General features: G+C 38.9%; 1 protein-coding gene across 2 annotated transcripts in view; it reads right to left on the bottom strand.

Moving 5' to 3' along the window:
- The window catches only part of NPHP3 (nephrocystin 3), an 81,572-nt gene extending 60,435 nt beyond the window's left edge, over positions 1-21,137 (bottom strand). For both annotated transcript variants that reach the window (XM_087712956.1, XM_087712955.1), the window contains exons 1-6: positions 19,809-21,137; positions 19,384-19,509; positions 18,835-18,985; positions 16,655-16,807; positions 14,820-14,953; positions 824-981 (exon numbers count right to left, since the gene is read on the bottom strand). In XM_087712956.1, the coding sequence (XP_087569082.1) occupies positions 824-981; positions 14,820-14,953; positions 16,655-16,807; positions 18,835-18,985; positions 19,384-19,509; positions 19,809-20,162 (1,076 nt within the window). In that variant the 5' untranslated portion in view covers positions 20,163-21,137. The remainder of the gene's footprint in view (positions 1-823; positions 982-14,819; positions 14,954-16,654; positions 16,808-18,834; positions 18,986-19,383; positions 19,510-19,808) is intronic.
- Positions 21,138-22,189: the final 1,052 nt, after the last annotated feature.

Raw genomic sequence — 22,189 nt, forward strand, 5'->3', positions numbered from 1 at the left:
TTTCAAACAAATGGTTGCCCAATCTCTTCTGAGTAGAGTTCTGTGAAAACTAAAGTTCAGGAACCAGGAGAAGAAGACACGAAAGTTCCTGCCATGCAGCTGCAAAACTGCATCATTGCAAACAAAAACAACGGGGAGTGGGGGGTTGCAGTAGCAGATACACTGCAGGTTAGCTAAACATTTATCAGCTCAGTTGCCAAGTACAAATGAAATGGAATCCAGATTCCTTGTATGGAAAGGGTCGTTATAGCAGAAACTTATTTTGACAGGGTTTGCCTGCTGTTTTGAGTGCATGGCTAAGACTGAATATGTCTAATCTTAATGCTCATTTTAGGAAATAGAGAACATGTTCCAAGCAAATCTATTCTGAAGTCAACTAAATCTTCATTTCTGATATGAACAACTTTGATTAGGGGAAAGCATCTCTTCCGTATTATTCATTATTTTGTTTTCATTCAATAATCTTTTAAGATAAAATTATTTTAAAATCACTTATTATAAACTACATTTGGTGTCCTTTCTACATATAAAGTCAAGTAACTAAATGCACTTTGAAATTATTAACATTTATAGAATACAAGTTTGCATGTTTTCATTACTATAGATCTTGATATTCAGAAAAATTGCAATGACTTTTATCAGAAAATATAAATGATTTAAGTATATTTAAAACTATGTTCCATATGTATTTTGAAATGTAATTCAATAATGTTCTCTTTTACCTGGATACCATCCTTTAAAATATTCTTCTACTTTTCTTCCCCAAAAAACCATTCAAAATTACTCTTTCTGTTTAATCTTTATATTAGCTTTATTAACTCACCTTGGCAGATTTAAATGTAAAAACAAAATTGTTAGAGAACTTTTCTCAATTTCCCATTTTCTTACAGCATGTAGACAACTCTCATTTTCTGGAAAATAGACAACTTGAAAAAAATACTCCATCGCCTCACAATATTTCTGAAGTTTTGGAGAGTATTTCTGAAATTTAAGAAGAAATAAAATACAAACTGCTTTCCATATAAAGCTAAGCTATAAACTATAAAGCAAATCTTCACAGTTTACAAATCAGAAAACTGGATTTGCACATCATTATAAATCAAAGCTAAATAAATTACATACATATATATAATGAACTGGGGTTAATATAAACTATAGCTAAAAATTATACTTACTTTTGACTGCAAATTATTCCCCTAAGTAGTAATACCACAATTAAACCTAACAATTCCTCTAAATTTAGGAAAAGTCCCAATTTTTTTATTCTGCTTACACTGAAACCTTGCAATTTAGTAACAGCAGTTGATAATGATTTGTCATCCCCAAATGCCTTTTCCATAGCAAGTCCTTCAAATTAGTTCATAGAAGAAAATCAAAACTTCTCTAAATTCAAAAGCAAAATTCAAATTACAAAATAAAACATACTGATTATAACCAGAGAAATAAGCATTACCACCAAAACACAATGAAAACTACAATTTCAGACCAAAATTTTGTGAAAGGTGGAACTCAAAAAAAAAGGTGGAGCAGGATATCTGCTTCCCGAAAATATCAACAACTAAGCTTTTAGATGTACTGACAGATCCAGAAAAGAATGGGAGAAATGATCAAAAAAGAACTAAGCTTGAGTTAAATTAAAGCCTAGACCAACTACCTTGAAAAAACTTTAAATGGAGCCGAGGTGGCGCAGTGGTTAGGGTGCAGTACTGCAGGCCACTTCAGCTGACTGTTATCTGCAGTTCAGCGGTTCAAATCTCACCGGCTCAAGGTTGACTCAGCCTACCATCCTTCCGAGGTGGGTGAAATGAGGACCCAGATTGTGGGGGCAATTTGCTGACTCAATTTGCTAAAAATCTGTAAACCGCTTAGAGTGGGCTGAAAGCCCTATGAAGCGGTATATAAGTCAAATAAATAAATATTGGAAGATTAGTAGGAATATACAGGTGAAACTCAAAAAATTTGAATATCGTGCAAAAGTTCATTTATTTCAGTAATGCAACTTAAAAGGTGAAACTAATATATGAGATAGACTCATTACATGCAAAGCAAGATAGTCCAAGCCGTGATTTGTCATAATTGTGATGATTATGGCTTAAAGCTTATGAAAACCCCAAATCCACAATCTCAGAAAATTAGAATATTACATGCAATCAATAAAACAAGGATTGTACATAGAACAATATCGGACCTCTAAAAAGTATAAGCATGCACATGTACTCAGTACTTGGTTTGGGCCCCTTTTGCAGCAATTACTGCGTCAATGCAGCTTGGCATGGAAGCCTGTGGCACTGCTGAGATGTTACGAAAGACCAAGAAGCTTCAATAGCAGCCTTCACCTCTTCTGCGTTGTTCAGTCTCATGTCTCTCATCTTTCTCTTGGCAATGCCCCATAGAATATCTATGCGGCTCAGGTCAGGTGAGTTTGCTGGCCAATCAAGCACAGTAATCCCACGGTCTTAAACAGGTTTTGGTGCTTTTGGCAGTGTGGGCAGATGCCAAGTCTTGCTAGAAAATGAAATCAGCATCCCCATAAAGCTCGTCTGCGGAAGGAAGCATGAAGTGCTCCAAAATCTCTTGGTAGATGGCTGCATTGACCCTGAACATAATGAAGCACAGTGGACCAACATCAGCAGATGACATGGCTCCCCAAATCAACACAGACTGTGGAAACTTCACACTGGACTTCAAGCATCTTGCAGTGTGTGCCTCTCCATTCTTCCTCCATACTCTGGGTCCTTGGTTTCCAAATGAGATGCAAAAGTTGCTCTCATCAGAAAAGAGGACTTTGGACCACTGAGCAACAGACCAGGTCTGTTTTGCTTTAGCCCAGATAAGACGCTTCTTGATGTTGTTTGTTGTTCAGGAGCGGCCTGACAAGAGGAATATGACATTTGAAGCCCATGTCCAAGATCTGTCTGTGTGTGGTGGCTCTTGATGCACTGACTCCAGCCTCAGTTCACTCCTTGTGAAAATCCCCAACACTTTTGAATGGCCTTTTCCTGACAATCCTCTCCAGGCTGCGGTCATCCCTGCTGCTTGTGCACCTTTTTCTTTCACACTTTTCCCTTCCACATAACTTTCTATTAATGTGGTTTGATACAGCACTTAGGGAACATCTAACTTCTTTTGCAATTACCCTTTGAGGCTTTCCCTCCTTATGGAGAGTGTCAATGATGGTTTTCTGCTGTCAGGTCAGCAGTCTTTCCCATGATTGTGATTCCTACTGCATCAGACTGAGAGACCATTTAAAGGCTTGGAAACCCTTTGCAGGTGTTATGGCTTAATTAGCTGATTAGAGTGAGACACTTTGAGCCTAGACTATTGCATCTTTTCACAATATTCTAATTTTCTGGGATTGTGGATTTGGGGTTTTCATGAGCTGTAAGCCATAATATCACAATTCATCACAATTATGACGAATCACGGCTTGAAGTAGCTTGCTTTGCATATAATGAGTCTATCATATATTAGTTTCACCTTTTAAGTTGCATTACTGAAATAAATGAACTTTTGCACGATATTTTAATTTTTTGTGTTTCACCTGTATGCATTAATACTTATTAGACTTTCTGAGCATTTAAAAGAGAGTAAGGGTGCCATCTGCTGTCCAGAAGATTGCAAGAAGAGGAAGTGACTGTGGTTAGATTTATAAAGACTCATACTCCAAAATTTAGCAATTTAACAATTTAATGGGTTTATATGCCGCCCAATCCTGGGGGGGGGGGGGACTCAGGGCGGCTTACAAGTACGAATAAAATAAAATAACATACAGGGGGAGAACATAAAACAATACAAACAGTTTAAAAACACAACATACATCCGGTGTAATTGGGGGTTGACCTGATTTAAGTCAGCAACCCCAGGCCTGCCGGAACAGTCAGGTTTTGGTGGCTTTTTGGAAGGCCGCTAGGGTGGGGAGGGTCCGGATCTCTGTTGGTAACTCGTTCCACAGAGCTGGAGCAGCAACAGAAAAGGCTCTCCCCCGAGTGGTCGCCAGCCGGCATTGTCCGGCAGAAGGCACCTGGAGGAGGCCTAACCTGTGAGTTCTTATCGGACTTTTGAAATATCCAGAGAAAATTGGTGAAGACATCGAGTATCTTGTGTTGTGGGAAAGTAGAAAGAAGAAGGGAAAGTATTCTTCGTGAACTTGTAAATGGTGTTTTCATCTAGGTACTGCTCTGAAAGGAAAGCTCAGTGATGTGATGGGTTTTGAGGCCTTGGTTGACTATATATTTTAATTCTTAAAAGAATTTGCAAAAGGAATATAACAATAGCAACGTGGACAGACCTATGTGGATTATAAATTTGATTGTGGAGGTAAAAGAATAAAAGAAGCATCTATCCTTAAGGATCTATGAGTAATTAATGACCCTAACAGAATTAATATTGTAGAATGAATGAATGAATGAATGAATGAATGAATGAGTATGTATGTATGTATGTATGTATGTATGTATGTATGTATGTATGTATGTATGTATGTATGTATGTGTATGTATGTATGTATATATATATATATATATATATATATATATATATATATATATATATATATATATATATATATATATATATATATATATATATATATATATATATATATATATATATATATATGCTTAAAGTCACAACCCTTGGTATGCCCAAGTATGGGAGGAAGGTCACACTTCCACTCTCTGTCATTAGGCTCGTCACACAGACCATCCAGACAGAAACCCAATATTTTTACTGTTGCCTTTTTTGTTACATTTGTTATATTTATGCTGATAAATAAATAAAGGGAGACTAGTATAGATCTATTTCAAGCTATTTAGCTCTCATCAGCTAGCCATACCCAAGTTTGGAATCGAACCTGTGCTCTATTGCCTATTGGTTTACTCCCTGCCTGGGAGGCAATAGAGCACAGGTTCGATTCCAAACTTGGGTATGGCTAGCTGATGAGAGCTAAATAGCTTGAAATAGATCTATACTAGTCTCCCTTTATTTATTTATCAGCTTCCATCATCTGTCAATCGGCTCGTCACAAGAGTCCATCACGACAGAAACCCAATATTTTTACTGTTGCCTTTGTTATATTTGTGTTTGTTTTTTTATTTCTTTATTTGTGCTGATAAATAAATAAAGGGAGACTAGTATAGATCTATTTCAAGCTATTTAGCTCTCATCAGCTAGCCATACCCCCACTGGGATTAGAACCTGAGCTATATTACATACTAGGCAGACCTCTTAGCCATTAGGCCACAGGCTCTTATCCGTTATCAGCGAAGCCAGGGTGAAAGGTATATATTAGATTTTACAACCCCTGGTAAGTCCCAATTATGGGAGGAAGCTAACTGCTTCCATCATCTGTCAATCGGCTCGTCACAAGAGTCCATCACGACAGAAACCCAATATTTGTACTGTTGCCTGTTATATTTGTGTTTTATTTGTGCTTCAGGCCAGCCTGAAAATGGCGAGTGAGACCTCGCCGAAACGTTGCCAAGACAATCTCAATGTTACACGGGAAAAGACACAAATACAACAAGACCAGCATACCTACACCCGTGAAAATCTACGAATATGTGTGTGTGTGTGTGTGTGTATGTATACACACACACACACACACACACATATTTGTTAAATGGTGGTGATTGGAAATCTTAAGATTGTGGTTATATCTTTATAGGTACAATAGCAGAGAATTGAAGGAGGTAAATCTGGGGGTGTGGGAAATAGTTTTTTTCTGTATAGATATAACCTTTTTGTCTTCCGCTCCTTGACAAGCTTATTGCTAAATATTAGGGATGACAAGGAAAGAATGTGGCATCTACAGCATCAGCAACATCAAGCCCATACAATAAAAGATCAATAGAAAGTATGTTAGGTATGGAGAAAACAGGTTCCATTCAGAGTACACAAGAGACTACTATCAATCCAAGAAACAATGACAAAAGTCAGGAAGCTAGGTCATAAAATCATGATGAGATTAAAAATGAAATGGGGGAGATGAAGGGAGATACACGGAAGATGGACGAAAAGATAGGGAATTTTCAGCAAATGATAGTGAAGAATGAACAGAGGATACAGAAAATAGAAATAAAGGCTGAGCAAATAGGAAAAAATGGACCAAAAACTATCACAGCCAACAGAGAATTAGAAGAGACGGAGATGGAAAAGGCGGCTTATTATTTAAGATTTCAGAATATCGTGGAAGAGAAAGAGGAAGACCTCTTTGGAGAAAGAGGATGACAGAACTGTTCACTAAAAAGACGTTGAGAGATGAAATATATAAAAGAACTAGAGAGGAACCCTTGGAATATAAAGGGAGATAAATCACGACTTTAAAATAGATCCCCAGGAGACTTCAAGAGCAGAGGAGACAATACCAATTTTTGATGGGACAACTGATCAAATATAAGGTGGCTGATAAAGGTAAAGGTTCCCCTCGCACATATGTGCTAGTCGTTCCTGACTCTAGGAGGCGGCGCTCATCTCCATTTCTAAGCCAAAGAGCCAGCGCTGTCTGAAGACGTCTCTGTGGTCATGTGGCCGACATGACTAAACACGAAGAATGCTATTACCTTCCCACTAAATGTGGTTCCTATTTTTCTACTTGCATGTTTATATGCTTTCCAACTGCTAGGTTGGCAGAAGCTGGAACAAGTAACAGGAGCTCACTCCATTACACAGAACTAGGGATTTGAACCACCAAACTGCTAATCTTTCTGATCAACAAGCTCAGCGCCTTAGCCACTGAGACACTGTGTCCCTATTAGATGACTGATACCAGAAGGAATTCTGGTTACCTGACAAGATAAAAAACTTGGATACACTAGATAAAGAACATGAATTCTTTGAACACCATTTTACCATTTTACTGCAAATGAAGAGCAGAGGGGAGATATAAAGTAAAAGTCAAGAGGAAATACAAATAGAAGGAAAAGCCCTAGATCAAGAAGAAAGAGAGAAGGTGAAAAAATGAGTGGGCAGAACGAGAAGGTGCAAAAATAAAATGACAGAAAGACTAAGAACTCTAGAAGGATAAGACCGATAAGAGCCGAGGTGGCGCAGTGGTTAAATGCAGCACTGCAGGCTACTTCAGCTGACTGCAGTTCTGCAGTTCGGCTGTTCAAATCTCACCGGCTCAGGGTTGACTCAGCCTTCCATCCTTCCAAGGTGGGTAAAATGAGGACCCGGATTGTTGTTGGGGGCAATATGCTGACTCTGTAAACCGCTTAGAGAGGGCTGAAAGCCCTATGAAGCGGTATATAAGTCTAACTGCTATTGCTATTGCTATACAAATGAAAAGATGGAAGAAGAAATAAAGATGCTATCCATTAACATAAATGGATTGAATTCCCCCATGAAAAGGGAAAAAATCTTCACAAAACTACAAAGATTAAAATTGGATATAATTTGTCTTCAGGAAGTGCATATTAAAAAAACAACACAACCCCGTAAAAGTTACATGGAAGGGACAAAGGAAGAAACTGAGATGGACAACAAATCAAGCTATTTTAAAAGACAAGGAATTTACACAAATGATGGGAAAGGAAATGGAATTTTTCTTCAAAGAAAATAGAAAAGAAGAAACATCACTGCAAATTGTTTGGGACACAGCAAAAGCATACATTTGAGGGTTAACGATAACATATATAGCAAGAAAAAGTAAAAAAAAGGAAACAACAGCAAAATACACCACAGGAAGAGTTTAAAAAATTGGAGACAGAATTGCAGAATGACCTCCCAAAACATAAGATAAAAGAAAAAAAAATGATCTAATAAAACATAAACTGAATCTAATAGAACAGGATGGCACAAAAGTTAAAATGACAAAACAATTTTTTAAAAAAATGCAAATAAGCCAGGTATATGGCTAGCATACAAATTGAAAAAAGAGAAAGAGAAGGAAACGATATACAAACTGATGAACAAGAAGGGGATGCTTCATTACCACAATGAGGACAAAAAGAAAATAATCCAGAATTTTTTTAGGAAACTTTACAGTAAATAAAAATGGCAGAAGACACAATAAAACAACATTTGGAAAAGGCTGGTCTACCGAAATTACCAGGCACAGTGAGAGCAATGTTAAACAAAAGAATAATGACAATGGAAATAAGAGAAGCAATTAAAAGACAATAAAACAATAAAACACCTGGACCAGATGGGCTTCCGGCAGAAATGTATAAAAATCTACAAGAGATATTACAATTGTCAATGGTGGAGATCTATAATGAAGCACTACCAAGACCAAGCTTCCAAAAACATGGACAGAAGCATATATTACATTAATACCAAAAGAAGATACAGATCCCCAACAGATAAAAAAACTACAGACCATTATCATTATTAAATGTAATATTTGTCTCTATAACTTCGAAGAGATTAAAAAGATTCTTAAACAAATTTAGACATCCTGACCAGAATTGTTTCCTGTCTAAAAGACATCTAAAAATAATATGAGGATTATCTTGAATGTATTGGAATATTACAAAGCCCATTCAGAAAAACAGCTAGCATTGATTTACTTGGATGTGCAAAAAGCCTTTGATAATATTAGCTGGCAGTTTATGACAATACAATTGAAAAGTATGGACTTTGGCGAAAACTTTGTAAATAAGATCCAACAATATATTCCAAACAAACGGCAAAAATGATAGTAAACTGGGGAGTTAATAGAAAATTTTAGCATAAGTAAAGGCACAAGGCAAGGATGTCCATTATCTCCTCTGTTATTCATACCAACCCTGGAAGGCTGCTTAGAAAGATCAGACGAGATCCAAAAATAAAAGGTTTGGAAATTAAAAAAGAACACTATTAAATACAAGCATTCACAGACAACTTAGTATTCATTTTGGAGGAATCCCTAGAAACGGGACCCAAATTAATAAAAAGAATAGAAGACTTTGGTGAGGTGGCAGGACTAAAAATAATTAAGGAAAAGACTAAGATTTTGACAAGGAATCTTACAAACAAACAGAAAAATGAACTGACGGAAAAGATGGACATACAGATAACTAAAAAAGTTAAATACTTGGGAATTTGGTTAACAGCAAGATGGATAACTATCAAAGAAGACTACATTAAATTATTAGAACAAATAAGGACAGATTTGGAAAAGTGGAGAAACCTACAATTGTTGTTAATCAGAAGGATAGCCACAATAAAAATGAATATCCAACCGAAATTCTTATTTTTATTTTAACCAACCCCAACAAAACTAGGGAAAAAGCTCTTTGAGGACTTAAACAAATTGATTCTAAGTTAGTCTGGCAAGGCAAAAAACCAAGAATCAAACTGAAAATTCTATAAGACATCAAAAATAGAGGTGTGTGTATGTGTGTTGGACTACCAGACTGGGAACTGCACTACCAAGCCTCTGTGCTCACATGGGTGAAGGAGTGGATAAATCTGAAGAACAAAAGAATATTGACTCTAGAAGGACATGACTTACAATTGGGATGGCACACATTTGTATGGTATAGAAAAAGTAAAATACACAGATACTTCCAAAGGCATTATATCAGGAATGCTCTGATTTAAGCATGGGAAAAAAATAAAAAAGAATCATTCTATAAAAATACTGGTCTGGCTATCCATGATGAAAGTGTTAATATATCCTAATGTTCTAAAACTAGAAATTGTAAAGTACAAAGATATCCTAAGAGAATAGGGGTACTTAAAATCAAAACAGAAACTAAAAAACCAAGGAATTGATATGGCCTGGTGGCCACACATGCAAATATAAATGAGACACAAGAAAGATGCAGAAATATATAGATTTTACAAGGAACCCCTAGAATTAGATCAGATATTTCTAGGGACAGATAATAAATTAATTTTAAAAAACTTATAATTACTTATTGAACTTTAAAATGGGAGAATCCAAGCATGGGTTAACTTCTGTCCAATTGCCTAGAGACTGAGAAAAAGCTTTGGCCACATCTCCTCTGCTTGACTACTTCCAGTTTTTCAACGAAGGCGTAGACCCTAAAGACACTTATCTTGAAGATGCTGGTCACACCCTGACACTGGACCAAAGTCAAACAGGGTGGGTTGGATTCTCCTGCAGCACACAGAGAACAAGCATTCAGATAAGACCAACGGTCTTTCTCCTGTGCACTGCTTGGAAAATCCAAGCATAGGACATATCCTGTGTCTCAAGGGAGGGAAGCCGACTGGTTCAGGATCTGCTCTGAAGAATGAACCCTCTGTAGCACTCGTCGACCAAACAACGCGCTTCCGGCGAGGCAAATAAGTCCATTATTAGTAATTAGTAATTTCTGACAAGTGGCGATGGTGAAGCCCAGGTAGCTGCCTTGCAAATTTCCTCCACAGAGGCCAGAGGCCAAGTCACCAATGTAGCTGCACTGAGAGTTAAATGGACTGTAATATGTCTCAGAACAGGACAAGCTTGGTGCTCGTAAGCCATTGCTATGCAAGCCCTCAGCCAGTGCCCGATGGTAGAGGAGGGGCACCTTTTTTCCCATGGAGGTTGGCTGAAAGGAAATGAAGAGCAATTCTGTCCGTTGGAAGGATGTTGTCCTCTTGATATATCAATGGAGCCCCCTCCGAATATCTAAAGTATACCCCTGCCTTTCAAGGGAGTGGTTGGCTTTCGGGGGGAAATCCGGCAAAACTATTTCTTGTGCCCTGTGAAATCATGAGTTCACCTTCAGGTTGAATGACGGATCTAGACACAGGGTGACTGTGTTGGGCCTGAAAATGCACAGATCCTTCTGACTGACAGGGCCCCTAACACTGAAATCCTCCTAGCCGAAGTCACGGCTATGAGGAAGGCCACCTTAAAAGGGAAGTAGCCAAAGACTGATAGAATGCAGTAGTTCAAACGGTGCTGAGCTGAGCTCATTCAGGACAATGGAAAGGTCCCATGTGGGATAAGGATGCACCATAGGGGGTCTTAGGTTTGCTACATCCTTCAGGAAACTGCACAGCCTCAGATGATGAGAAATGGGATGTCTGTCATCACTGGTCAAAATCATAGACAAAGCAGATGCCTGCCATCTAAGAGTGTTGGGTGCTACCCCTGTGTATCCAATCCTGGGGGAAGTCCAGGAGCTGTGGTACAGACACCAAAGATAGGTCAAGGTGTCCACTAGTGCACCACCTGCAGAAGGCGACCCAGGTCGCATTGTAAATCCGGTTGGTTGATTGGTGTCTGGATGCCTGAATAGTCCAGATGACCTTCCCAGAGAACTAGCCCCGCAGAATGTCCCTCTCAAGTGCCCAACAGTCACTGGAGCCACTGGGGATGTGTATGAACCAGTGACCCTTGGCTGAGAGAGACCCTGTCCGGGGGAATTCTTCAGGGCTGTGACGCTGAGAGATTGACGAGGTCTATGTACTAGGAGCGTCTAGGCCAGTGGGGGGGACAACGACAAGGAGAACCTCCACCCACTCAGGAGCACCTTCCTGATAACCCTCGGAATGAGGGGAAGAGGAGGAAAGGCATAGAGGAGCCCCTGAGGCCAAGGGCTGCGGAGCGCATTGGCACCCTCTGCCCCTGTGGACTTGCAACAGGCCCACTGTGGGCTGGCTGAACCTTTCCAACAGGCACTGGAACAAGTTTGGATGAAGACGCTATTCTGAGTGATCGATGGTCGATTTTCTCAGCCAGTCCACCAGGATGTTGGCTGTTCCAGAGATATGCTCTGCCTTATGGAGAGGAGATTGCGCTCCATCCAGAGCCCTAGCTTCTCTGCTTCGCGCATCTGATGTTATGGTCACTCTGTTGGGTTCCTTGAAGAGACACCCCTTCTCCAGGGAGGTCCACCAGAGGATGGAGCAGAGGACTTTCAGCGGAACCTGAACTGGGGAGTTGGAGCTGCTCCTACCGGAGCTCTGATGCAGTAATAGGAACCATCGTAATGATCTGGTTTGCAATTGTGCCCAATGGATGATTGCAATGCACAAAATCATTTCCGCAACAGTTGGGAAAGAAGAATCAACGGCACTGACTTCAGAATCCGGATTTGATATACCAGCGACCTTATGCTGGAGCGACATTCAGGAGAGAGGAAGACTTTGCGTCTATGATGGCTCCTAGATAGAGCAGGTTGCTCTATCAGGCTGCTCTTTTCCCAATGTAAGGAGAATCCATGATTGTGTAGGAACTGGAGTGTGATGCATAAATCCTGCTGTGTCTGCTGAGTGGACGATGATTGGATGAGGATATCATCCAAGTAGCCCTGTATTCTCACGGGTCTTGACCTGAGATCTGCTATGACCACTGCTAGAACCTTGTTCTGGGAGCTGAGAAGAGGCTGAAGGGCAGGGCCTTGTATTAGAAGCGGTGACCTGCGTAGCAAAACCTAAGGAATCTTCTGTGCGACGGGCAAATGGGAATATCAAGGTATGCTTCTTTGAGATCTATGGATGTTAAAAGACCTCTCTCTCAGATGCAACCCAAGATGGATTGGATGGATTGCATCTTGAAGCATTTGTATGCAAGGTTGTTTCTTTAAGCCTAGGATTGTTATTCACCCTTCCAAATTCTTTGGGACTAGAAAGAGGATGGAGTAAAACCCTAGGCTTTCTTGCCCTGGTGGTACTGGCTCAATTGCCCTGATGTGTAAGAGATGTTGAATTTTGGCTTCTAGAAGGTCTCTTTTGGAGGGACAGCTGGGAGTAGGGCATTGAATGAAACGTCTTGGGGGATTGGAAATGAATAGTAGGGTGAGACCTAACCATACTGTCTGATGGACCCACACGTTCATGGTCATTGTCTCCCATTGATCGGCAAAGACTTTAAATGTCCACCAATGGGAGGACTGCAAAGGGAGTCACTTACTCCTGTGGTAGGCTCTGCTAGTTGACCTTGAAATGTCCAGGAGTAGGATTGCTGTCTACCCCTGTCTCGAAAGGATTGCCTATCCTGAGGGCAGTCGCCTCCCTGGGTGTATTGGTGCTGAAACTGGGAAGTACAGAAACCTTAGTCCATGGCCTGAAAGACTGCCTGCGAAAATAAGGCGAGGGCCTATGTTTCGCTTGCCTCTGAGTGAGGGGTAACAGCTTCCTTTTATCTTTGTCCTCCAAGATGGGGTCAAGAAACTCCCCAAAGAGGTTGCCTCAATGCAACAATGTTTTTATAATATAGGTAGGCCTTGAGTTATGACCATTCAATGACTGTTCAAATTTACAAAGGAGCTGAAGGAAGAGATTTATGACCAGACCTTGTAATTTGAAAAGACTTTCTGATAAGTGGTTTGATAATAAAGGAAAACATTTGGGAGTATAGATCCATTTGGGACCAGGATACATGACAGAGAATATTTTTCCTGCTACAGATGTGGCCTATGACTTACACAATCAATCAATGTTAATGACATTTGGAAATATTTCTCTATAAAATACATCCACAAATCTTATATATGAGCCACAGTGGTTAGAAGGCAGTTCGGAGCTCACCAGCTCAAGATTGACTCAGCCTTCCATCCTTCCGAGGTCGGTAAAATGAGGACCTAGATTGTTGGGGGCAATATGCTGACTCTGTAAACCACTTAGAAAGGGCTGTAAAGCACTCTGAAGTAGTATATAAATCTATGTGCTATTGCTACTGCTATATTAACAAGTAATTTGAAGAAAAATTAAAATTGATATTAAAAAAAATATCAGCCGCAGGTAAGGCTGCCATTAATAGATTAGGGTGGGATGGAGACAAAATATAACCAAAGTCTTTGATTTCCATATTTTTCGAAGTATAAGACGCACTAGAGTATAAGATGCACCAAGATTTTGAAGAGGTAAATTTTTTAAAAAAAGGTTTTTGCACTCTGCAGACCTCCCAAATTTTCTGCATGCCTCATTTTTTTGTGAAAACAAGACATGCAGAGAGTTTGAAAAGCACGCAAAGTGCACATTGGGGCTGGAAAGGGCAAAAATGAGCAAAAAAATGGGCCTGTTTTTGCCAAAAAAAAAAAGGACATGCATAGCATTTAGGAGGCTTGTAGTGTGCTCCTGGGGGCGCGGGGGGCAAAAATGAACAAAAACCAGACCGTTTTTTGCAAAAATGGGCCCGGTATTGCCAAAGAAAATGGCATGCATAGCCTTCAGGAGGCTTGTAGAGTGCTCCTGGGGGCTGACAGGGGGGCAAAAATGAGCAAAAAGCAGCCCATTTTTCACTCGTTTTCTGCCCTCCCCAGTCCACAGGAATACTTTGCAGGCCTCCCAAACCCTCTGCACGTCCATTTTTGTGAAAGGGGCGGGGTCTTAGGAGGCCAAAAATGCTGTATTCATTGTATAAATGAATCTGCACCCAGATTTTCACACTCTTTTCTAGAGGGAAAAAGTCAGTCTTATATTCCGAAAAATACGGTAATTGAGTGGGAATTCTCATATTCAGCAAAGTCAAATCCAAATTAATGTTACAGCATTATAGAACCAGCTACTAATTCAATGTATATATAGAGAGAATAAAGTCTGTATTTTTCCATTGAAATGATTCACTGTATCACATTAGATACCATTGTGTCATAAATCTAAAAACATCCATTTAACATTTTATCTAAGAAAAGTTCTGTATCTAGATTTATTTAACAGACAATGGCTGTCTAAGTCTTCAGATAGAAGTCTTGTCCATAATATTATTCCACCCAGATTTTTATATTAGAAAATGCCAATAATTAATTTTAAATCTTATTCAAAAAAAACCATGCTCTCATACTGAACTTTATCTCTTCCACTGAATTCTATAAAATTAGGCTAGTTACTCATCCATATGAAGAAAACTGCATATGTAGGTTTCTATCACAAGAATGTGAGACAATAAAGACAGATATAACAATCAGTAGCATATTGTGCAGTGCAGTTTTTCTTACCTTTATGAAAATGTCTACTTCCAACTGAGTCTCTTCAGTGTTAATGAGATACACTCTTACTGTGTTACTCCATAAAGAGTGGGAAAACAAAGGAGTGACTTGCAATAAACTGGCAACAGCTGCATCCCAATCATCTGTAAAGAACAAAGGATAAAGAACATCAAGCCAAACTTTCTCCTCTCATCATTACCAATCACTCATGGAAATTCCATGTCCCGTTCCCACAATTCATCCTTTTCTATTTGTATTAAACTGCTTGGAATTTGCTTCCTCTTCTTCCAATTCAGCTGCCATAACAACATACTGTCACAGCAACTGGGGAAAGTGTTCGCGAAATTGCTGAGATGTTGTCATTTCACGTTCACAGCTCATAGAGGCAAGGGCAACAAGCTTTAGAAAATTTCAGTGCTTTTTTTGACACATTTTCAGTTCATCTTCTGTCACATAATTCCTATTATAGCAGTGATGGCAAAACTTTTTAGCATTGAGTGCCGAAAAGGGAACGCGCATGGGAAACACAGAGTGCCAAAAAGAGAGCATTTCATGCACATGTGCACTTCGCACATATGCACGCTCATATGGGCCGTGACCAAGAAGAAGAACTGGCCTGGGGACATGTGCATGAACTTCCAGTTTGCAGTGTCCGCATGCACAGTGGCCAGCCAGTCTTCCGGTTACTGCCATGCATGCGCACCCACTGATCAGCTGGCCGGCATGCATGCTCACACCAGAAAATGGAAGACCAGCTCTTCCGGTTTTCAGAATTGACGCACGCAAAAGGCCAGCTGATCATCGCATGTGAATGTGTGCCAGAAACCTAGAAAAGGAATAGGCAACACCGCATGTGCCATGACCCTTTGGGCACGTGTGCCAGAGGTTCGTCATCACGATATTATAGCAATCTCAGATATTCTTTTGCAAACATTACAAATAAATGTACATGGGAAAATGCTAGCAATTTCTTTTTTGCGAAGTATGTGAGAGCAAAGGAGATTTTTATTACTTCATAGCCAGAATTAGCTCAGACATTGAGATGCTGATTAGATAGCTTTCATTGCACTCTTCTATTGGTTAGCTGGATCTCTTGGCTCATTTCTCACATTCTCCACACTAAATGCTGCTGCTAAAAAAGTGACAAAAGCTGTATCTTCTAAAAGATTTCCTCTAAAAATGTTTTTTGCTTGTTACATACATGTTATCAAATATTTGCTTTACTTGTAAGAAAATTATTTCCATTTGTGTAAGCACAGCTAAATTTAATAATTATTAGAGCTAAATGCACAGATCAGAATTATTGATCAAAAAACTTGCTATGGCTTATGCTGGGTTGAGATTCCTTTCTATTTATCAAATTTTATTCATTGCAGGTTTAATATTTCATACATATGCCTTAAAACAAAGATCACCTTAAAAGACAAGAGAAGGATGAAAACACATGTGCCAATTATTGACAAAATGATACTATGCTTAAAAATAAATGAACTTCACACACACACACACTACTTTAGAAAGAAAAATAATAATTGAGCACTCATTTAACATATAATAAAAGAAAAACAACTTATGTCAGCAGATTATATTTTAGTTGGCATTGCTAGTCATTTATAAAGAAAGATTTGATCTAATACAGAAAGCAGGTTCATACAATATCAATTCTTCACCAATAGGAAACAGTGATGAAACTCTAAATACCTTTGCAGATGAAGCCCTACATATTTTGAAGTCCAGCTCCACACTCCACAAGTTTTTATCCTAGAACTTTACATTTAGGCTTGGGCTAGTAGGATTTATTGTTGTTACTCTCATTCTTGCTTCAAGGTGCAACAAATGCTTACCTCTACTGACATTGGCAAATGGCCCTTCCACATCTATGGAACTATGCGCAAACTCAGGTCCTCTAAAAGACTGCTGAAGTTGCATCATGCTGCCCATGGAAGGCTCACTTGCCAAGGCTCCTCCCATCCAATATTCTGTCTGAGTCCCAGCAGCTTAAAATGAAGAAAAGAAATGCCAATTCAGTACATTTAATTTAATCAGAAATACAATTATTCTTCAGAAGCAAAAAACAGGAAAGCAAAGGGAGTTTTTTGAAAGGAAACAAATAGAGCTGTAATTAAAGAATATGCTATCAGATTTTGCAGCGATCCAACCAGCACACAAGTAACTAATTCAGCAGGATTCATTTATAGAATGAACTTGTTTATATACAATAATATAAAACACAATGCATGTATACAATACCCATGCAGCTCTTGAAATGTGGTAGCAAGTACAAGAACAAGAAACAGAAGTTAGAACCAGAAATCACAGAAGCAATCATCCAAGAACAAACTAACTCTTATATACAGACCAGTTAAGCTAAGCCACACCCAGGCTCCGAGCCTCCCATGCCTCACAACATATCCTGTTTCTTAGTCACAAAACAGTTCCCATTGGCTGACTTGTTATTATGGCTATCCCAGCTTATAATTTCTTATACACTGACACGTCACTGTAAAATGTACTTTGGCTTGAAGGTGCAATATACAAAAATGTTCATCTATTGTAAATATATTATTATGGTGGTGGTGGTGGTAGTTGCAGTTTTCAGAATATTATGAAAAGGGGTAGAAGTCTTATTCTCCTGCCTCAAATATTCTTACTAATCAGGAAATCAGAATAGGATTGAAAACCCTAAACTGGACCAAAGCTGATTAAAATTTAAATGGATGACCAAGTACTTTAGGAAATTCCGGAGTTATGGGCTAGAACTGGTAACTCTACAAATCTTCCTGGACTTTAATGATAACCTACTTTTATATTACTGTCAAGTTTCTTTGTTCAGTTTTCAATCTTTAAAAAAATGATATCGCCAGATCCAAGTACTGCCTTTGCATTAAGAAAATTCAATTGACATGGTATTTTAAAGGGAAAGGAGGGAAGAAGTCACTATTCGAAAATAGGAGAAATTGAAGAATCCTTGTTTAAAACATTAAGAAGCATCAATTCTTAAGGGAGGTTTTAAATTGTATTTTATGGGTCATTCCATGTCAAGTGGTCCAGGGTTCCCCGCTCGACCATTATGGATTTCGATGAAAGTTTGTGTGAACATGCACATACGTCCCCAATGAATATTGGTAAAGTGTTACGTCTGCCAATGCACTACTTGTGGAGATAAAAGTCATTTGTTTGACCCCATACCGCAGCCTTCTACAGTATGACTCTGAGGTTACAGCAACTTTGAGACATAACATCTCCGGCAATGTTTTGTTGAGAGAAACAAAACTTGGCCAACTTGTAAAACTTTTTGTGCTCTATTAAACAAAATAATAAAAAAATCTCATCAGCAATCTCCATCGAGATAATTTAGGGCAAAGTTGGCTGAAAATGACTGTGGCTCGAAAAAAGGTTAAAGTTTGGCTTTTTATATCTCTGGAAGGAAAGGTATGTGAAACGTGAAACTTTGTGTGTAGTAACTTAGCAATACAAAGTTTTCAAACACAAAATTTCATTCCCCTACTGCTTTCTAATAGTTCACAAATGTAAAGTGTAAAGTGAGTGTAAAGTTGACAGTTTTTGTAAAAATGCCAAAAATAGAGTATTTTCAGCATGATTTTACAAAAAAGGACCTCCTGGAAAGTCTTAAATCACTCTAATTAGAAAGAGCATGTTTCAAACGCCCTAAAAAGTATATTTGTTTTTCATTGCTGACTATAAAGCCCTAAAAATAGGGACAAAGGTGAGGATGTTGCTATGGCAATGTCACATACATTCTATTATTGTTTTGTCTTGTTTGTTTTATATAGACATCATTACTACTATTATATTGCATGACATTGCAACTACCAATTCAGGCACTTGACCCAGCAAATTTTTGGGAGGATTAAGCAATAATCAATTTAGCTATTGTTATTGCTTAGAAGTTATTTTGATTTTTTAACAAAATATTGACAAAGCATTTTTGGCTGTTTCACTGTATACTGCACAGATTTATAAATCATATCTAGGCAACTGGTAAATACAACATCATTCATACCAGTAATTTCTGTACAGCTGTCATCTGAATCTGATTCTTCAGGATCAACTATTTGGATACCCTGAGCTTGCAACCTCTGAAGTTTTGCTTCAAGCTCTCGCTTGGCCCTCAGTAGATCCTGAATTTCATTTTCTTTGGTTTCTCTGAAAATCTATAAATGAAAAAAGTGTATTTTAAAACATTTTTCATATTTCATTCTATGCATAAAATTAATATATTTTTTCAGTTAAGAGTTTAGCCTTTCCACCCTAAGTCTTAAGCAACATAATTACCTATCAACTTGTGTAGATAAAGATGAAATATCTAGAAACAAGTGGAACTTGCAATCATTGTAAATATAAAATGATCCTTTTATTCAAGGTTACAAGCTATCAGTCCTGATTTCTAAGATAGTTCCATACATACTATGTGTCCTTTCCTAGGCTGTTCAAGAAGCGGAATTCCATCATTAACAGTTTTACTTCTAAAAAATATTTATACTTAAGCAAAGCTTAGGGCTCTCTGAAACATACTCATTTATCCTGCAAAGCCAATAAATTAATTATTTACTTTGAACTGCCTCCTGACTTTGTCCCGATCATGTTCAAATGTAGCTGCTCTTTCCATAGCTTGATATTTGGACTCTACAGCACTTTCCTTTTCTCTGAGGATTTTCTGATATGTTTTCTGAAGTGCCTGGGGGGAGGAAAAGGTGACAGGGTGAACCCTTGGTCTGAAAATTTTCATTTATTCACTCTATTAATTTGTTGGATATCAGAAAGCTCTTCCTAAATGTAATTTGAATACATTTGATCTTTTAATCCAGTGTTTAAATGACATTACAGATACAGCTCATCTACAACTTTTAGTATCCCTATTAGCTATTCTGGATGAGTCTGGTAATAATATATAGCAATATAAAGGTGGCCAGAGATTTTTATTTTAACAGAAAGCTTCTTTTTGTCAATCCTGGTGCCAATGCCCCATGCAGATACCTGAAGCTCTGCCCTCAAACGTTTGTTTTCTTTGTCCAGCTTGGCTTCTTTCTTCATCATGGCAGCCACTTCATTGTTCTTGCTAATGCGAAATATCTCGTATTCTTTTTTCAGGCGTTCATACTCTGCCATGCATTCCAACTCTTGTACAGACGCAGTAGACTTGAAGCTTGCGCCAATGAGGCCTCCAGGCCGGGATGCACCTACCCGTCGAAAAGAACTACGCAGAAGACGGGCCTTGGGCTTTACTTCAACAGGAATTTCGCAGGCCTCACCACCCCCTCCCTCATATGGATCTTCAATCACCTCCCCAACAGTGACCATTGGATTAACCAAAGATGAAGCAGATCCCATAGCTGAAAAACCTCTCTTATGCACACGCTTTTTAAAATGGCAGATTCTAACTATCTCCAGATCCTAGTAGATGTTGACTTTCTTTAATGCCTAACTACTGCTCAATACTTAGGCCTAGGATATTTCCCCAAATGACTTTCTTTCCTCTTGTCTAGTTATCCATAAATGGATGCTTTTGCTCCAACCAGACTTCTGGTTTTTAGATCGGAAAATATTTAAATTTATGTGTGCAAAGTAGTAATATTTCCCCAAGTCTAATTTAAAAATAGATTATTCTTTTTAAGCTATGTAATTAAGGGCAGAGTGCTGCACATAATACATATTTCATTGACAAGGCTGTTACTACTACTAGATTCAATATTCATTAACATTGGTAACAATTCTCTGTAATTATAGTGAAGAAAATGTTCCTGTTGTCCTGTTATTGGGAATAGTTTCGTGCTGGTTGTCCATAAGAGACAGTGGTTTAGCCTGCCAACTTTCCACACATTTCCTTGGAAGTAAAACTGACTGAATCCTTATGTGCCTGAGCTGGGATTTCTGTCTTAAAGCAAACTACCCAGGCGCAAATATTTACAGTATGGTCGTTAAAGGGCTGCTGTAAATATTCTTCCTGTCGTTTTCCCAATAACAAGCAAAGTTACCTCGGTCACCAATAGTTCATACCAATATGCGCTGTTATTTCCCATGCTATCCCTTGCTCATTTGGATCAGAAAAATGGAAGAATCAAAAAAGAAGGAAACGTTTTCCATGCAAATGAAGGACCAATGTAGAGAGTTTTACTCCGGAGATTCCCAGAAGAATCCCTTAACTTTCCATAAATTAAGGGAGCAATGGGAAAACAGTCAACCAGCCAAGCAACTTGCTCGCTCTGTCGCTCGTGGCTCCTCGCTCGCACTTCGGCCTCCTTCGGATGATCCGCAGCCCAGGCGCTGCTGCCCGGGAAAATCTTCGCCTATGGGTTGCGCAACCAAAGAGGAAGTAGGCAGTGACGTGGCAGCTTTGTCCCAGGCAGTTGCGTAGAGCTGAGGGGCTGTTGTGGGAAGAAAAGAGACGTGCCAACTTTCGTTGTCCTTTCGTGACGTTCCACAACTCAGGTTCTCCGAAAGAGAAGGTGTCCTCTGAGCACTTGCGGGAAAGGATTGGGCGGGCCCTGGGCCGCCGGATTCTCCAACCTGGCTCCTCCTCGGGATGTGTTGGAACACAACGCTTATCAGTCTGCAGTTGAAGCCCGGCCATTCTAACATAAGATGATATAAGTTGTACAATAGCCTGCGTTTTTCGAGGGCGCTGGTTGACGAAGGTGCTTTTCTCGACGACACTGTCGGTGAAGAATCTTTTCCACTTCAGACTGCAGGAGGAGAGGAAAGGAAAGGTTTCTAAAACAAAGGAAAAGCCGAGTCACACAATGAATTTTGCATTGGACTGGAGAAAGCCTGTATCATTTTAAGTTACAGCATTTTTTTTAATTTCAGGAAGACAACCTGAACAGATTTAAAAGTACTATGTTTTATGAAAAAAGTATGCAAAATTCCTCTAGTTTCAATGGAAGAGGACACGAGAAAGTAACAGAAGTATCGAGCGCGATGTGAGACAAAAGCTATTTTTATCGTTGCAGAAAATGTTTTAGATAGCTAATGCAAAATATAGCTAAATCCCAGGAGCAAAAATCCATTTGGAATTTATAGGCTAAAATAGGTTCCCATTCTCATATATGTCTGAGATGTTTTTGCGTTCCAAAAAACTAGCTACATCCGACCCAATATATAATCCCAATATCTAGATTGATTGTGCATTGTCTTCAGTTGGAATGAAAATAAGTCATATTAGAAATTGTAAGGTTCCAGCAGTTTCACTGAGCCATTGAAATACTAAAGAGAGACTCCAGGCGAGGCTTGCAAAAAAAATCAGCTTTTATTTATGGCCTTAGCAAAAGCTGGGTGGTAAAACTATATCCAAAACATACAAACAAATGCATGTAAGGAATAGCCAGCCCCTGCAAGAGTGGCTCAGAGTACATACATTT

Source organism: Thamnophis sirtalis, unplaced genomic scaffold (assembly GCF_051295495.1).
Source record: "Thamnophis sirtalis isolate CommonGarterSnake01/CBP01778 unplaced genomic scaffold, rThaSir2_p1.2 scaffold_4, whole genome shotgun sequence".
NCBI classification, from domain to species: Eukaryota; Metazoa; Chordata; class Lepidosauria; order Squamata; family Natricidae; genus Thamnophis; species Thamnophis sirtalis.